This window comes from Erinaceus europaeus, chromosome 15 (assembly GCF_950295315.1).
Source record: "Erinaceus europaeus chromosome 15, mEriEur2.1, whole genome shotgun sequence".
Lineage (NCBI taxonomy): Eukaryota > Metazoa > Chordata > Mammalia > Eulipotyphla > Erinaceidae > Erinaceus > Erinaceus europaeus.
Genome location: NC_080176.1, coordinates 24,451,488 through 24,466,972, shown reverse-complemented (window position 1 = coordinate 24,466,972; position 15,485 = coordinate 24,451,488). Strand labels below are relative to the sequence as shown.

Below are 15,485 nucleotides of genomic sequence, written 5' to 3'. Positions count from 1 at the left end.
AGCCATGTTGTGAATCCAACCAAGGAGGCTCTGCTTTGCTTGGGATCAGTCAGGCTGGCAGGCAGACAGGCTATTCTCAACAACTCATTTCAGGAAAGAACCAAACTGGGGGTGGGGGTGGAGGTGGCAGCAAAGGCGCTGACCAAACAGAAGTCCAACTGGTAAAACATCGGACTTGCATGCCTGAAGTTGCTGGTTCAAGCCCGTGTCACACGTAGCAGTGGCTTCTCTGTATCTCACGTGAAACACATACACACCGGGTAAATTAACTAAATACCTCCTCCCAGGGGCAGGAGAGGTAGCACAGCAGTAGTGCACCAGACTTTCAAAGTCTGAGGTTCAGAAATTCCAAGTTCAGTCCTCTGCGCCTCCATAAGCCAGAGGTGAGCAGTGCTCTGGCATCTCATTAAAATAATTAACAAAAATAATCAGGTAGATGGTTCAGACCTTTCCCTCCCTATTGCCACGTTTTCTCGCCATCACAGGGTGCTGGCCTGCTGGGGAAGGCGGAATGAGCTTCGTTCTCCCTCGCCACGCTGGGAGGCGGGGCGGCCGCTCTTTTGTTCCCCCGGCCAAAGGCCCGAGTCTGAGCGATACCTGGTGTCTTCTCCCCCTCTGCCCTCCATCCCTCCCTTCCTCCCCGGCCGGTCCCCTCGACCCTCAGCGCACTTCCTGCCATTCCGGCAATTTTGTTCGCAGATCGGTACAGTGGTCTGGTGTCCGCGAACACAGTTGGGTGACGACATGCCTGGAAATGGCAGGACCAAAGCAGACCCACCCAGCCCACCGCATGTCCCTGTGTGCAAGTGTTGGGGCAGCCGCGGGTCATGGCGGCCTCCTGCTAGTGCGCCTGGGCCCCGAGGGCCGGCTCGGCTCCTCTCGGGGCTGGCCGTCCCGGAGCGGGGTCGCCGGCGGTCGCAGGGCTCCTCCACCCGCACGCTGAGCAGCCAGCGGGAAGGGCCGCCATGAACCCGGAGCCCGCGCGCCCCAGGCTGGGCGAAGGCGTGGCCCCACCCCCGACGCACGGCGCGCCCCGCCCCTCGACGCGGACGCGCGCACGTACGCACGCCGGAGCGGGGGCGCTGCTGCGGGGGCGCGCAGGGCCGGGCCGGCAGGGCGGCGGGCGCGCGCGGCTCCGGGAGGCGGCGGCGGAAGCAGCGAGGGCGGCGGGCGTCCGGCTCTAAGGCGGCGGCGCGGCGGCTCCGGACTGGGCTCGGCGGGGAGCGCGCGAGGGTCGGCGGTGCCGGGACGAGCGCCCATCCCCCGGCTCGACCGCCCGCCCGCCGGCCGGACGCCTGCACCGCCGAGGGGGCGTCCCGGCTCGGACCCCGGCGCCCGGCCCGGAGCCGTAACCTTGAGGAGGCGGCGGGGCCGGGCCGGGCCGGGTCGGGGGGCGGCGGCGCTGGAGTCGCGGCGGCCCGAGCGTTGGCGGGAGATGTCGAACCCCGGGACGCGCAGGAACGGCTCCAGCATTAAGATCCGACTGACAGGTAAGCGCCCCCCCCCCCCCCCCCGCGGGCCCGCGCCCTCGGCCTCGCGGCCCCCCCTCGAGCCCCCTGCCGGCCGTTGTCCCGGGACCGCGGGTCCCGCCCCCCAGTGCCCGCTCCCTCTAGGCCCCGCCCTCGGCCCGAGCCCCCTGGCCGCCCCCTCCCTCCTTCCGGGCCCGCCCCCTCGGCCCCCACCCCTTCGGCGCCCCTCACCTGCCTTGCCGGGCCCCGCCCCCTGCGCACACCTGCCGGGTCTCTCTCCTGCCCCCCTTCTCCCCATCCTCTCCGAACTCTCCTTGTCTTTGCCCCCAGCTTCTTGTCTCCTGTCTCCTCCCGCTTCTTACCCCTCTCCATCTTCTCTCCAGCCCCCCAACTTCTCCCTTGCTGAACTCCCTCCCCCTTCCGCTCTGGAGTCCCTGCCTCCCCCTACCCCCAGCACACACACACACCTGTCCCCCCACCCCCAGCACACACCTGCCCCCCAACCTCGAGCACACACACACCTGTTCCCCCCATTTCTCACCTGTCCTCCCTCCCCCCTTGTCTATCCCCCACTGCCCCCCCAGCTGCCCCCGCTTATCGCTTATCGCTTATCTCGCGGCCCCGTCCCCTCGCTCTGGTCTGGCGACCTCACCCTTTCCTTGGGTTCCTGCCTGGGATGCCCCCCTCCCCCAGCACCGGGGGCTGCTCTGCCTTGCGCTGAAAGTCACCCCTGCTCGCGAGCCCGTGGGGTTTGTCTGCTCTGGGGGGCCGGGGCCCAGCTCTGGGAAGGAAATAAGTTGGGGCCAGTCCTGGCAGGGTGCCTCCCCATGTCTCAAGGCCTGGTGGGGTGAGGGCTCCAAAGTTGGGGGTCGGGCACAGCCTCCCAGAGACACTTGATGGCTGCTGAGTAGCCCTGCTCACGACAAGGATATTTTTATTTTAAATTCAAGAGCCCATAGTAGTTGCACGATCCATTTGTTTTCTTTTAAGAAAAGGGTCATAAAGATGCCAGGTCAGATAATGGGATCCGATTAGATGATGATTTGCACCCAGTCCCAGATCGCGGTTGTATAAGTAGCCAGCCGAGTCCAGGGGACTTTGTTTTTTTTGGGGAAAAATATCTTTTTTTTTTTTTCTTCTCTTGGGTTGTTAGGAAACACTTCTCACTGTCGATACAGTATCTACTTTGTTACTTTTACAGTTACATAAAAGCTGCATTTTTTTGACTTTGTAGCACTTGTAAAAACTTTAATAACTGACGACTTTAATTTGGTTCTTATTGACAGTGTAATCTATAATTGACAGCAAATTGGTTTCAGCTTTCTTGTTAAAATCAAGAGGTTTTGGTAGAAACTCAGTTGATGAAGGAGTGGCTTTGTGTTCAGGTGAATGTAGTGTAGCCCCGGTCTAATTGGCAGGCTTGAACCTTTTCCTGAGGAAAAAGAGGACTTAGGTTGGCTTTCCAAGTCAGGTTGAAATTTAGCAAGTTAGATTTGCTTGAGAATTTGGGGTGGTGTTGGTGGAGTGGCAGCATAATGGTTCTGAAAAGACTTTTCATGCCTAAGACCCTGAGGTCCCAGGTTCAATCCCCCTGCCACCAAAAACCAGAGCTGAGCAGTGCCCTGGTAAAAAGTAGAATAAAGATAATGAAAATTGAGGGTGATAGTCTGAGACTCAAGAAGGTTTTCTTTCCCTCTCCTGGTTGATGACCCTTATGGTCTCTGACAAGGCTGTGTCTGAGTCGAGCTGTGCTGTGAGTCTTCGGGAAGCTGGCGGTTGCTTGAGCCTAAACTTAGTGTGAGCCTGGGTTTCAGCCTGGCCATGAAAGGTGTCGGGGAGCTTGAAGGCTCTTTAGCTTCAGGCGCGTGGAGTGGCCAAGTTTCATGAGCCGTGTGTGTTTGCTACAGGGATTTATTTCCACATGTGATGTTTGAAAAAACGGTGTTAAAATGAAGAGCTGCCTAGAGCGTGGCAGTGAGGACCACAGATAGCCCAGGAAGGCAGTGCAGTCTGGAGGATGACAGAGGTGCAGGCGCACTCAGGACTTGCAGTGCACTGCCACAGCTGCGGGGAGCAAAGCAGAGTAGACCGGAGGGAGAGTCAAGAGACTGGATTCCACTCACAGGACCCAACAGAGTCTGACCTCTGGGTTCCTGGTACATACACGGGGCTACTTCAGCTCTGTTAAAGCACTGGTTCTCTCTCACGGACAGATCAGTTGAGCTACCGCTCACTCCAAATCACCATCACCTGCTCATACTTTCTGTTGTTTCAAATTTGATGTTCAGAAAATTGTGTTAAATGCAGTACTGATGCCTGACATGCCAAATGTATAATTTTCTACACTGGTCACATGTGCAGTTTTCTTTTTTACTTCCTTCTCCACAAACCATTTTCTTTTTGAAAACAACTGGGTAGGATGCTGAACTGCTTTGAAAACCTAAACAGTAGAAGGACATTTGAGTCTTTATATTTAAGAGGATGTGTAACCTTATGGAATGTCTGTGTGGTATTTTAGCAGGAAAAGTTTTGAAATGTTTTCAGTGGATTTGGGAGCAAATGTGTGTGAAATGGAGCCCTCTGTTAAAGAGACATACTAGAGTTTACTGGGAGACCGAACACATGGGAGCCAATTTATTTATTTATTTTTTATATTTTATTTATTTTCCCTTTTGTTGTCCTTGTCTTTTATTATTGTTGTTGTTTTTGATGTCATCTTTGTTAAATAGGACAGAGAAATAGAGAGAGGAAGGGAAGACAGAAGGGGAGAGAAAGATAGACACCTGCAGACCTGCTTCACCACTTGTGAAGCGACTCTCCTGCAAGTGCAGAGCCCGGGGGGGGGGGGGGGGGGGGGGGGGGGCTGGGCTGGAACCAGGATCCTTAGGCAGGTCCTTGGCTTTGCGCCATGTGCGTTTAACCCGCTGCACTACCGCCCGGCTCCCATTGGAGCCATTTTATTTTAAATTCAAGCAGGATTTGCAAACACTTTGTTCTTGTGTGTTACTCAAATGAAGCCCAGAAATGTTACTTAGGCCACTTGGGGTAAAATAATGGAATTTTTAGCAGTAAGGGTTCCATGGTGCTTTTCAAGCAAATTAAATTTATTCTACTGTTAACCACTTAGTTTTTGGTGTTTCTGTCTGAAAATCCTCAGACCTCTGTGTTTTTATATCTTTTGGAACATGACTGTATTGTGGAGAGGGAAACTACAGTACCAAGTAGAGAAAGAGCCCCTCCTCGATTGTACATGGAACCGGAGGCTGTCTATTAAAGTTCTAGCATGATAGAGGTTGGCTTGTGTCTCCGCATGCCACTGAGCATCTGGGAGTGAAAGGGTTGTTGATAGCTGCTGATACTTTAATTGATCAATAACAGTTCAGGACCTGCTTGGAAATATTTCTCTTAGGAAAGCTGTTGTGTTGCCTTTGCCAGTTTGTCCCAGCCAGGAAGTCCACTTGTGGAAACAGGCAGGAGCTTGTTTTCACAACAGGTGATACGGTGGAGCCAGACGAAACCTGCGTTTGCGAGACATTTTCCTGGGGGCGGCCTCAGTTGAGTCGGAAGGCATGGGAGGGAGGGTGTTTTCTTGAGCTGCTTAGTTATCTCAGAGTATGGGCTACTTTAGACCAGGTACTATTGCAAAACTTCAGGAACCATGTACAAGGCACAGGGACCATTACCTGTGGCTTTTCTTATTTATGACTGGGTCACGTGTGTGAAGAAAAATCCCTTTTTAGAGAGGAAAGAACTCCTGGATGATTTCTAGATATGTGGAATTTCTAGATATGTGGAATCTAGAGCTCAGATACACATGAACTTAGGGAAAGAAAGAAAAAACAAAACAAAAACTAGAGCAAGCAAACAGTAAGACGTGTGAGAACTCTGGTGTTGTATTTGGGAGGTGGGGACTCAGAACTTTGGTGGTGGATGTGGTATGGAACTACACACTGTAACCCCACATCTTGTAACCTACTGTTAATCACAAATAAAAGAAGAATCCTGTTTAATTTTTTTTCTATTTTCAGATTTTATGATTTTCTTTCTGACTTTGGAAGTGTAATACTTCATATATTCTACTTTTTTTTTAATCAGTAGTTGTGATTTATCACGCTAGAATTTTTACTTTAAATCTATTTACCAGAATTTGAAACTCTTGCTTTTGCAACCATGAAAGTTGTCTTTGAACTTTGAGCTTATTCTCATCATCTACAGATGTTCATTTTCTCTGTTGGGTTGAACTGTTGGATTCTAGTGTGGAACACTGGGTGAAAGAGGAGGTTCTAGAGGCTGAGTCACTTGTGAAGAACTATTTCCTCATGAATCATTAAAAAAAAAAAAAGACAAGAAAGACTGACCCATAACATTTCAACATCCATGCAGTGATCCAGTTGACAGGACTGGCTGTTTTGTAACAGGTTTGTGGGCACTGGTTTGAGTTAAAGTAGCTGAGTGAGCAGTTTATTGAGTGGTCTAAGAGTGAAAGGGAAGTTAAAAGAAAGAAATAAAAAACCCCAAGTGGATGAAATGACTTGGTATCTTCTCAGATGTTCTGATTTTTCTGGTTGAGAAACTTTTTAAGATTCTTCTTTGGATCACATCTTTATATTTTCAAACCCATTTTTAGAGGGGAAGTGTTTTTCTTAGCAAACAGCATAAAAATATGTCTTTCTCCTTTTCTGTTTTTTTTTTTTTTGGTTACTTGAATAACAGAAACAACTGGTTTGCTTGTTTTGTAAGTGAATCCTATTGAGAGAAGGTCCCTAAATTAAATTGGCTTGTTGTCCTGGACACGCACACCCTGGCTAACCAGAGTCCCTCAGGCCATCCCAGTCCTAAAGAGCTGAAGAGCTATGTTTAAAAAAACAAGAGAACATAGCTGTGAGGCTATCTTCTTTCCAGAGTGCCAGAATTACTGTTGTGTCTACAGATGCAATGGGGTCTATTTAGATATTTAAACTAAGTGGAATGTTGTTTCCATATTTCTGGATTGGGGGGGCTTTTATTGTTCTAAAACAAGGCTTAAATAATGTACAATCAGTGCGTCTGGTGATGCACCCACTCTCTAATTCCAGCTGTGTGCACCTCCATTGCAGCTGTAAGGAATTCTAATTGGCTGAGGAATGTCAGCAACATCATGTATTGCTGAGCAGGAACCTATTATGCTGGCTGCCGGGTGATGCATTTCAGATGTTTGAAGCTCCTGAGTCCAACTTGGAGGATGCTTTCCAGCGTCTGGACGAGAGTCTGCCTTGAAGCTGCTGGTTGCAGCAGGCAGGCAGCTGGCTTTCTTTGTATGCTGGGCATCTGCTGGTTCTCTGTAAGGCACAGTGCAAGACAAGGAGAAGGCTGAAATCCATATCAGACTCACAAAAGTGCCACCACGGAAGGGGGTGGGTGGCACCATTTTTTTTCTTTTCTTTCTTTTAAATATTTTGTTGATAGAAGATGAGGGAGGGAGAAATGGAGCCAGGCCGTCACTCTGGGATATAGGAATTGAACTCAGGACCTCATGCTTCTAAGTTCAGGGCCCCGTTCACAGCGTCACTGCCTGGGCCCAATGATGTGATCTGATCTTTTCCATGACTCAGATTTCCTCTCTGTGTTGCCAGATACCTGCATTTCTGTCTCGTGCAAGGACTTAATAAGGATGGATTACATATTTGGATGAACAGTTATGAATTATTTATTGAGTAGCACAATGTAAAAACAGTCATAGATTCCCATTGTTTCTTTTCCCTGAATAATTATGTAAATATAGTGGCTAATGATGTACTCCTTTTAAAAAAATACTTTCTTTTAATGAGAAACAGAGACAGAAAGACCAGAACACTGTGCAGTTTTGGCTTGTGGTGGTGCTGGGGACTGAATCTAAAACCTTGGGGCCTCAGGCATGAAAGTCTTCTGCTAAACCGCTACACTATCTCCTCAGCTCTAATGTTGTACTTTTTAATATTGAGCAGTATCTATAGGACCTACTGGTAAACAGTGCACAAGAATGAATTGTTAAATCCTCTATGCATTCAGAAAGTTTCTTAGAGAAATTGTGTTACAAACCAACATCTTGTGAAACCTTGGGAGCATTCCCATTGCAATCAGAAGTAGTGCAGGGCTGTGTACTGTCACAGTTGTCAGTACTAACCAGAGAAGCAGGAACTGAGCCAAAATACTACTTGCAGGTGGTATGAGAATCAGCTGAAAAACAATGACTAATGATAAAAACAAACTTTCTCAAAAGTAGCTGGATAGAAAAATTTCTCCATAATAAAATGAAGTGGATAAAAATTGATGTGCTGAGGGAAACTCAAAGCAGGATTTGACTGAATTTGGAGTAGGGCACTAAAGTAAAAACCCTGGGTTAAGGGTGAAGGTGTATGCTAGGCTTCATGGGGCGGACGGGGGGTGGTGGGCGTGGGTGGGATGGGACATAGTCTTTTGGTGGTGGGAATGGTGTTTATGTACACTCCTATTAATCTGTAGTCATATAAATCACTGATTAATATGAGGAAAAAAATGATGTGCTGAGATGAACTAGAAAAAAAAAATGTGCAGTCTGTCAAATTGAAAGCTTAAGTTTCTGAGCCTGTTGAGAACTTTCAACTAGAAAAAGGCCAGTAACCTAACAGGCAAAGAAGACAATTCACAGAAAACAAAACAAATCAAGAGTGCTTTCAAATCTGGAGTCATTCAGTCCTGTTCATACTAAATAAACAAAATGCACATTAAAACCGAGAGAAAAACAGTTCTCACCTAGAAACAGCAGACACCAAAGAGTTTGAAAAGATGCCAATGCTGTGGGAAAGTAGAAATTCATTTACACTCTTTTGACCAAGAGTGGAAACAGAACAAAGAAGGCAGTTTGACTATATATATATATATATATACACACACACACACACACACACACACACACACACACACACACACACACACACACACACACACACACACACACACACACACACACGGATGTAACATCTCTGTCCCTGGACATTTTTCTTAGGTATTTTTATACTTTTATGTGAAGTCTTACTGCAGTGTTGTTTGAAATTGTAAAAACACAAACAACTAAATGTGAATCAGTAGAGAGCCAGTTAAGTAAATTATGACATATCCCTCTGGGGCATGTAACTGCTTTAAAAGAATAAGACAGTGCTTTATATTCTGATATGGAACATTCTTTATGATATATTATTGGGGGGAGAGAGGGAGGGAGGGGTAGGGGAGTGTGTTTGTGAACCATGATTTAGAAAAGTACATTTTTACATACTTGAAGAACAAAGGGAATTTTTTATAGATACATTTAAATATAACATTACTGGGAGAAAACTTTAAAAAATATTGATTTTGATTGCCTCTGGGGAGAAGAAATAGGGCTGAGTCCAGGTGAGAATAATTTATTTTCCGTATATTCTTTTAATATGCTGTTAACTGCTTCACTCTAGATTGTTTTTTTTTTCTTTTTTTTTAAAGTCAAATTTGTTTTATTGTTGTAGTTATTGATGTGGTTTTTGGATGGGACAGAGAGAAATGGAGAGAGATGGGGAAGATAGAGAGGAGGAGAGAAAGATAGACACCTGCAGACCTGTTTCACCACTTGTGAAGCGACACTCCCTTGCAGGTGGGGAGCAGGGGGCTCCAACTGGGATCTTTACACCAGTCCTTGTGCTTAGCGCCACCTGCATTTAACCTGCTGCACTATCACCCGACTCCCCTTTCTTTCATTTTTTAAATTATCTTTATTATTGGATAGAGACAGCCAGAAATAGAATGGAATGGGGATAGCAAGGGAGAGAAACAGAGAGACACCTGTAGCCCTGCTTCACCACTTACAAAGCTTTTCCCCTGCAGGTGGGGACCAGGGGCTCAAACTTGGGTCCTTGTGCATTATAGCATGCACTCAATCAAATGTACCACCACTTGCCTCTCCTTTTTAAATACTTCATTTGAGGGAAACAAAAAACAACAGTGACATCACTAACAGCAACGATAATAACTACAACAATAAAGCAACAAGGGCAACACAAGGGAATAAATAAATAAAACCTTCATTTGATAGAACAGAGAGAAAGTGAGGGGGAGATCAAGAGGGAAGATAGACTTCTGCAGCACTGCTTCACCACTCGTGAAGCTTCCCCCCTGTAGATGGGGACTAGGGGCTGGAACCTGAGTGGTTGTGTGTAGTAATATGTGCATTTAACCAGGTACACCACCACTTGGCCCCCATAGATTGTTTTTCAATCATTAAAAATGCTTAACAACCAGTAGGGAAAGATAGACACAGGCAGGGGGTTTAGATTGACCTGGCAATGCTCATATCCAGCAGAGAAGCAACTACAGAAGCCAGACCTTCCACCTTCTGCACCCCAAAATGAATTTTGGTCCATATTCCCAGAGTGGGAGAAATGTTAGGGAAAGATGACCAGAGGGCTCTGAAACCCAATTTAGTCAGGACCCAGAGAGAGGAGAGGAAAAAAGTAAAGACATTTGGAAATAAGATGTGACTTAGAAAGGAAGAGAAGGCAGGACATAGAAAAAAATGGGGATGGACACACACACACACACACACACACACACACACACACACACACGGAATGGGGACATAAAACTCTGGTGGCTGGAACAGTGTGGAATTGTACCCGTTATTTTATTGTAAATCACAATAAAAAAGCATAAAAATGTTTTTAACAAGTAAAAAAAATGCAACATTTACAAGTTTTTTAGGGGCCAGGTGGTGGTGCACTTGGTTGAACACACATATTACAGTGCACAAGGACCCGGGTTCTAGACTCCATCTCCAGGAGGAAAGTTTCATGAGTGGTGAAGCAGTGGTGCAGGTGTCTCTCCCTCTTTATATCCCCTTTCCGCTTGATTTCTGGCTGTCTCTATCCAATAAATAAAGATTAAAAAGAAAGTTTTTTAGAGCAGCTAGTATTAATAATAGTGACTGTTTTCAAAGGAATGTGTTCTGAAAATTGAAAATAATTGTGCCAAATATATTTTATGTAAAGATTTGCTTATTGAAGAGGAAGAGATTCACATTACACACTTGCACACACACACACACACATGTGCAGCCAGTACAGGCAGCATCAGGGATTGAACTAAGGACCATAGGAATGCAAGTCTGATGCTGCACCAGTCGAGTGAGTCCCTGACCTCCCTTCCTTTTAAAGGGAAGGGCTAAAATAGCATCTAAAGACACAGGTCCATGTTTATGTATCTGCTCACATGGAAAATCACTGGATTCTAGAGGGTAAAATACTTTGCATGCTTTGTAAATATGAATAAATTAATTTTCCCAGAGAATGTTTTGATACTGAGACACCTTCTCTCCTTCCTTCCTCCCTCCCTTCCTTCTTTCCTTCCTTCCATATGCTATCAAAGTGAACCCAAAGGATTCTTTTCAGATTCAGTAAACTGGCCATCCTCATATATGGCTACTTTCTATAGTCAATTCTTTGAAAGACTAGGGTTTTTATTCTCTGTAATTATGTTGGTTGATATCATTTATTTGGAATGTCATTTGGGGTTATGTCAGACCTATTTTTATAAAAAACTTATCCTGAAGTGGGGGTAAAATGCTAACTTGCGTAAGTCACTAAAAATAACCTGGCATTTCCCCCAAGTAACAATCAATATGTTTATTTTTGAATGTCATTAAGGACCTGCTTACTAATTGTATTAATATCTAAAAAGAAATATTGTTATCAGTCCCCATGAAAAGTAGAAAAAGTTGGGATACATGCAATGTTCTTTTTCTTTTTATCAATGTTCTTTTTTAGGATTATGCTGAATTTAACTGAATTAAATTTCTTTCTTCCTTTTTTTTTTTTTTTTTTTTTGCCTCCAGGGTTATTGCTGGGGCTTGGTGGCTGCACTACAGATCCACTGCTCCTGGAGGCCATTTTTTCCCTTTTGTTGCCCTTGTTTTTTTTATCGTTGTTGTTATTGTTGTTACTGCTGTCGTTGTTGGCTAGGATAGAGAGAATTAGAGACAGGAGAGGAAGACAGAGAGGAGGAGAGAAAGATAGACACCTGCAGACCTGCTTCACCACTTGTGAAGCGACCCCTTGTAGGTGGGGAGCCGGGGGCTCGAATGGGGATCCTTACACTAGTCCTTGCGCTTGGCACCATATGCACTTAACCCGCTGTGGTACTGCCCAGCCCCCTGAATTAAATTTCTACAGATTACCTACAGATATAGATCTGAAAATCGCTTACTGCCTTTCCATACAGGACAGTGATGCTGACACGTTGTACCTGCAACTACTTTAGTCCCCAAGCACACATTTTTTTAACTGGAACCGAGACTCAAAACCAGGCTTAAAAGGCTTATTTTTTTTCCTTGTGTGTATTTTTACTTTTTGGTTAAGAATAGCATACACTTTTCTTTAATCTTTATTTTTTTGCCACCAGGGTTATTTATCACTGGTGCTCAGTGCCTGCACACAAAACAAACAACAAAAAAGTACTTCTGGTTGCCATTTTTCCTCCCTCCCTTCCTTCCTTCCTTCTTTCCCTCCCTTCCTCCCTCTCTCCCTCCCTCCCTCTCTCTTTATCTCTTTCTTTCTTCTTGTTTTCTTACAGTGAGACAGGAGAGAGAACTGCAGCACTGCTCCACTGCTTGTGAAGCTTATAGGGACTGCAGATAGGGACTGGGGGCTTGAACCATATGCTTTACAGTAACCAATAGAGTGCCTACATTTGTGGGACATTGTTTTAACTCCTCTTAGGCTTCATAGTGAGTAATCTACACTCACAAAATTAGACACATTTTTGTATTTTCATTACGGAGACCAGAGCTCCGCTCAACTCTGGCATAAGTGGTATCAGGGACTGAACCTGGGACCTCAAGTGTGTAATCTAGTGCACAACACTGTCTTATCATTCCCATTCTCCCCCAACCCCTACCTGGTTAGTAATGAGAAGCCAGAGACGAAAAGGAAAAAGGAGCAACTGGAAGGCCAGCCCGAGGCCCTTTTTTTTCTTTGCTTTCCCCCTTTCTCCTCCAAGGCCCACAGGTGGGCTCTAGCCCGCTAGCCAGGTATACTTAAAATGTAAATACCTTCCCTTTGTATTTGGTTTGGATTCTTTCTGGGATCTTAGCACTCCTGGGTGTTTTTTCCGATGTAGGAAGGGAGGAGGAAAAAGGTCCATAGCATTGAAGCTTCCTCCAGTGCAGTGAGGGCTGGGCTCAAAGCTTGGTCATGCACACAGCAAGCAGCGCACTCACATTAGTCAAGTGAGCTATTCTGTGGGCCCTAAACTTTATTTATTTAAAGATTTATTTAGGGGCCAGCAGGTGGCACACTGGGTTAAGCACACATGGCGTGAAGTGCAAGGACCAGTGTAAGGATCCCAGTTTGAGCCCACAGCTCCCTACCTACAGCAGGGGGGCCGCTTCAAAAGCGGTGAAGCAGGTCTGCAGGTGTCTATCTTTCTCTCTGTCTTCCCCTCCTCTCTTGATTTCTTTCTGTTCTATTTAACAATAATAACAGCAATAAAAATAACAAGGGCAACAAAAAAATGGGAAAAAATGGCCTCCAGGAGCAGTGGATTCATAGTGCAGGTACCTAGCCCTAGCTATAACCCTAGAGGCAAAAAAAAAGAAGTCCTAAGTTTGATCCCCAGCATTGTATGTGCCAGATGATGTTCTGATTCTCTCTCTCTCGTAAATATATATTAAAGATTTATTTATGGGGCCAGGCAGTGGCACATCCTGTTAAGTGCACACATTATAGTTTGTGATGACCCAGGTTCAAGCTCCTGGTCCCCACCTGCAGGTGGAAAGTTTCATGAGTAGTGAAGCAGGGCTGCAGGTATCTCTGTCTCTCTCCTTCTCTGTCTCCCCCTCCCGTCTTAATTTCTCTCTGTTTCTATCCAATAATAAATAAAGTACTAAAAAAATAGACTTATTCATTGCTGAGAGAGAATGTGATGCCAGAGACTGAACTCAGGATCTTATGCTCCCAGGTCCAATATTCCAGCCACTCTGCCCCCCGCCCCAACCCAGGCCCCTTTAGTTATGCAAGGTTAGAAATGTGACATTCCTCTTCTCCCTCAAACACACTTAAAAAATTTTTTTTTGTTATATTTATTTTCCCTTTTGTTGCCCTTGTTGTTTTTTACTGTTGTTGTTATTGATGTCATCGTAGTTGGATAGGACAGAGAGAAATAGAGGAGGGGAAGACAGAGAGAGAGGGAGATAAAGACAGATACCTGCAGACCTGCTTCACTGCCTGTGAAGCATCTCCCCTGTAGGTGGGGAGCCCAGGGCTTGAACCGGGATCCTTACGCCGGTCCTTGGTGCTTTGCGCCGCGTGCGCTTAACCTGCTGCGCCACTGCCCGACTCCCCCAAACATACTTTATAGACATATGAAGCCCAACATGTCTTGATTACTCAGACACCTTTTGTCTTCCGTCTTTCTCACTTCATGACATCCACCCACTTGCTCAGGTTGCTTAGCCGTCTTCATATCCAGTTCATCCTCCAGCCACTCCTTTCTGCCTCTACACTAGATCTGGAGTGTGTCTCCTCTTCCTACCCAATTGCCCCACCATCCTGCTTCATCTCTTGCTTGGACACCTTCTTTATTTGAATATTTCCTGTTGCCAAAACAGTCATGCTGTAGTACTAGTATTTTCTCTGTTGCAGAGAGAATAATCATAAAGGCACTCATTACTGAAGTCCAGATGGAAAGAGGGTTCTTGCCAACATTGCCTCTCTCCTGCCCAGTAAGCTTCTTCTCTGTTCAGTGTCCCAGCCCCTGGTGTTAGCTTTGGGAGCTTTAGGTGGGGACAGTCAAATCAAGTCATCTTTGTCAGGGTAACATTGATGCCAATTGCAGGATGGCCAGTGGCAAATTTAATTGTGCACAGTGGTGAAGAGAGACCAGGAAGCCAAATCAGTGATTTGAAAAGTGTGGGGAATGGGAAATCCATTGTCATTAATCAAGCACATTAGCTTCTGTATAGAAACAGTGCATTGGTTAACCTGGGTAACTCATGATTTCATCTCCCTCTGTGACCTTTCCCCAGAGATGCTTTGGTCCCGGTCTGCCTCATATTAGTGACACCAAAGCCATAATATCCTCTTTAATTCTTCTCTCTTATCCTCAAATACCCAAGTTTTTTTTTTTTTTTTTTTTTGGCTCCAGCTGGGACTTGGTGCCAGCACTACGAATCTATTGCTCGTGGACATTCCCCCTGCCCCCATTTTATTGGATAGGACAGAGAGAAATTGAGAGAGAAGAGGGAGATAGGGAGAGAGAAAGATAAATGCCTGCAGACCTGCTTCACTGCTTGTGAAGTGCCCTCCTTCACATGGGGTGCTGTGGGCTCGAACCCGGATCCTTGCGTGGGTCCTTGTGCTTAGTACTATGTGTGCTTAACTGGGTGCACCACCACCTGGCCCCCAGTACCTGAATCTTTTGTACTTCTCTTCCTTCTCACCACTGGCACCCTGTCCTAGGCATCGTCAGCTCTCACTGGGTCTCCCTGCTTCTGTGTGTATACACACAGAGAACATGGCTTGCTGTTATTTTATCAGCTGAATTTGTGTAACTGGTATCTCAGATCAGTGGTTCTCAACTGGGGCACTTTGAACCCCTTACCCAAGGAACATGCTTTTGAAGGAGCTACTGACATGTAGTGAGTAGGGGCCTGGCATGTTAGCTATGTCCTCATGCACAGGGCAGACTCCATAACAAAGAAGTATCCTGTCCAGTGTGCCAGTCCTGATGGAGAAACTCTGATCCAGATCAGAAATCGAGTGTCACTAATACGTGGAATGCTCAGCAAGCTCCCTCACTATTTCTATCACCCCTCCCCCAGGATAATCATTGTCCCTGCTTTAGATTTCATATTGGTGTAATCCTACAGTATGTACTTTGTGTGACTGTAATATTTGTGAGTTCATTGGTTTTCTACCACTCATCTTCTGCTGTACGGGATTTCATCTGTTAGTATGCCATAATTTTCTCCCTTACCAGTCGATGGGCAGCTTCTAGTCT

At 46.2% G+C, this 15,485-nt stretch overlaps 1 protein-coding gene across 5 annotated transcripts in view; it reads left to right on the top strand.

The window, feature by feature from the left end:
- The first annotated feature begins 962 nt into the window (after positions 1 to 962).
- The window catches only part of SMURF1 (SMAD specific E3 ubiquitin protein ligase 1), an 84,477-nt gene continuing 69,954 nt past the window's right edge, over positions 963 to 15,485 (top strand). The window contains exon 1 of one of the 5 annotated variants that reach the window (XM_060173323.1): positions 963 to 1,490. In XM_060173323.1, the coding sequence (XP_060029306.1) occupies positions 1,436 to 1,490 (55 nt within the window). In that variant the 5' untranslated portion in view covers positions 963 to 1,435. The remainder of the gene's footprint in view (positions 1,491 to 15,485) is intronic. The other 4 variants (XM_060173322.1, XM_060173321.1, XM_060173324.1 and 1 more) reach the window with 4 other exon arrangements.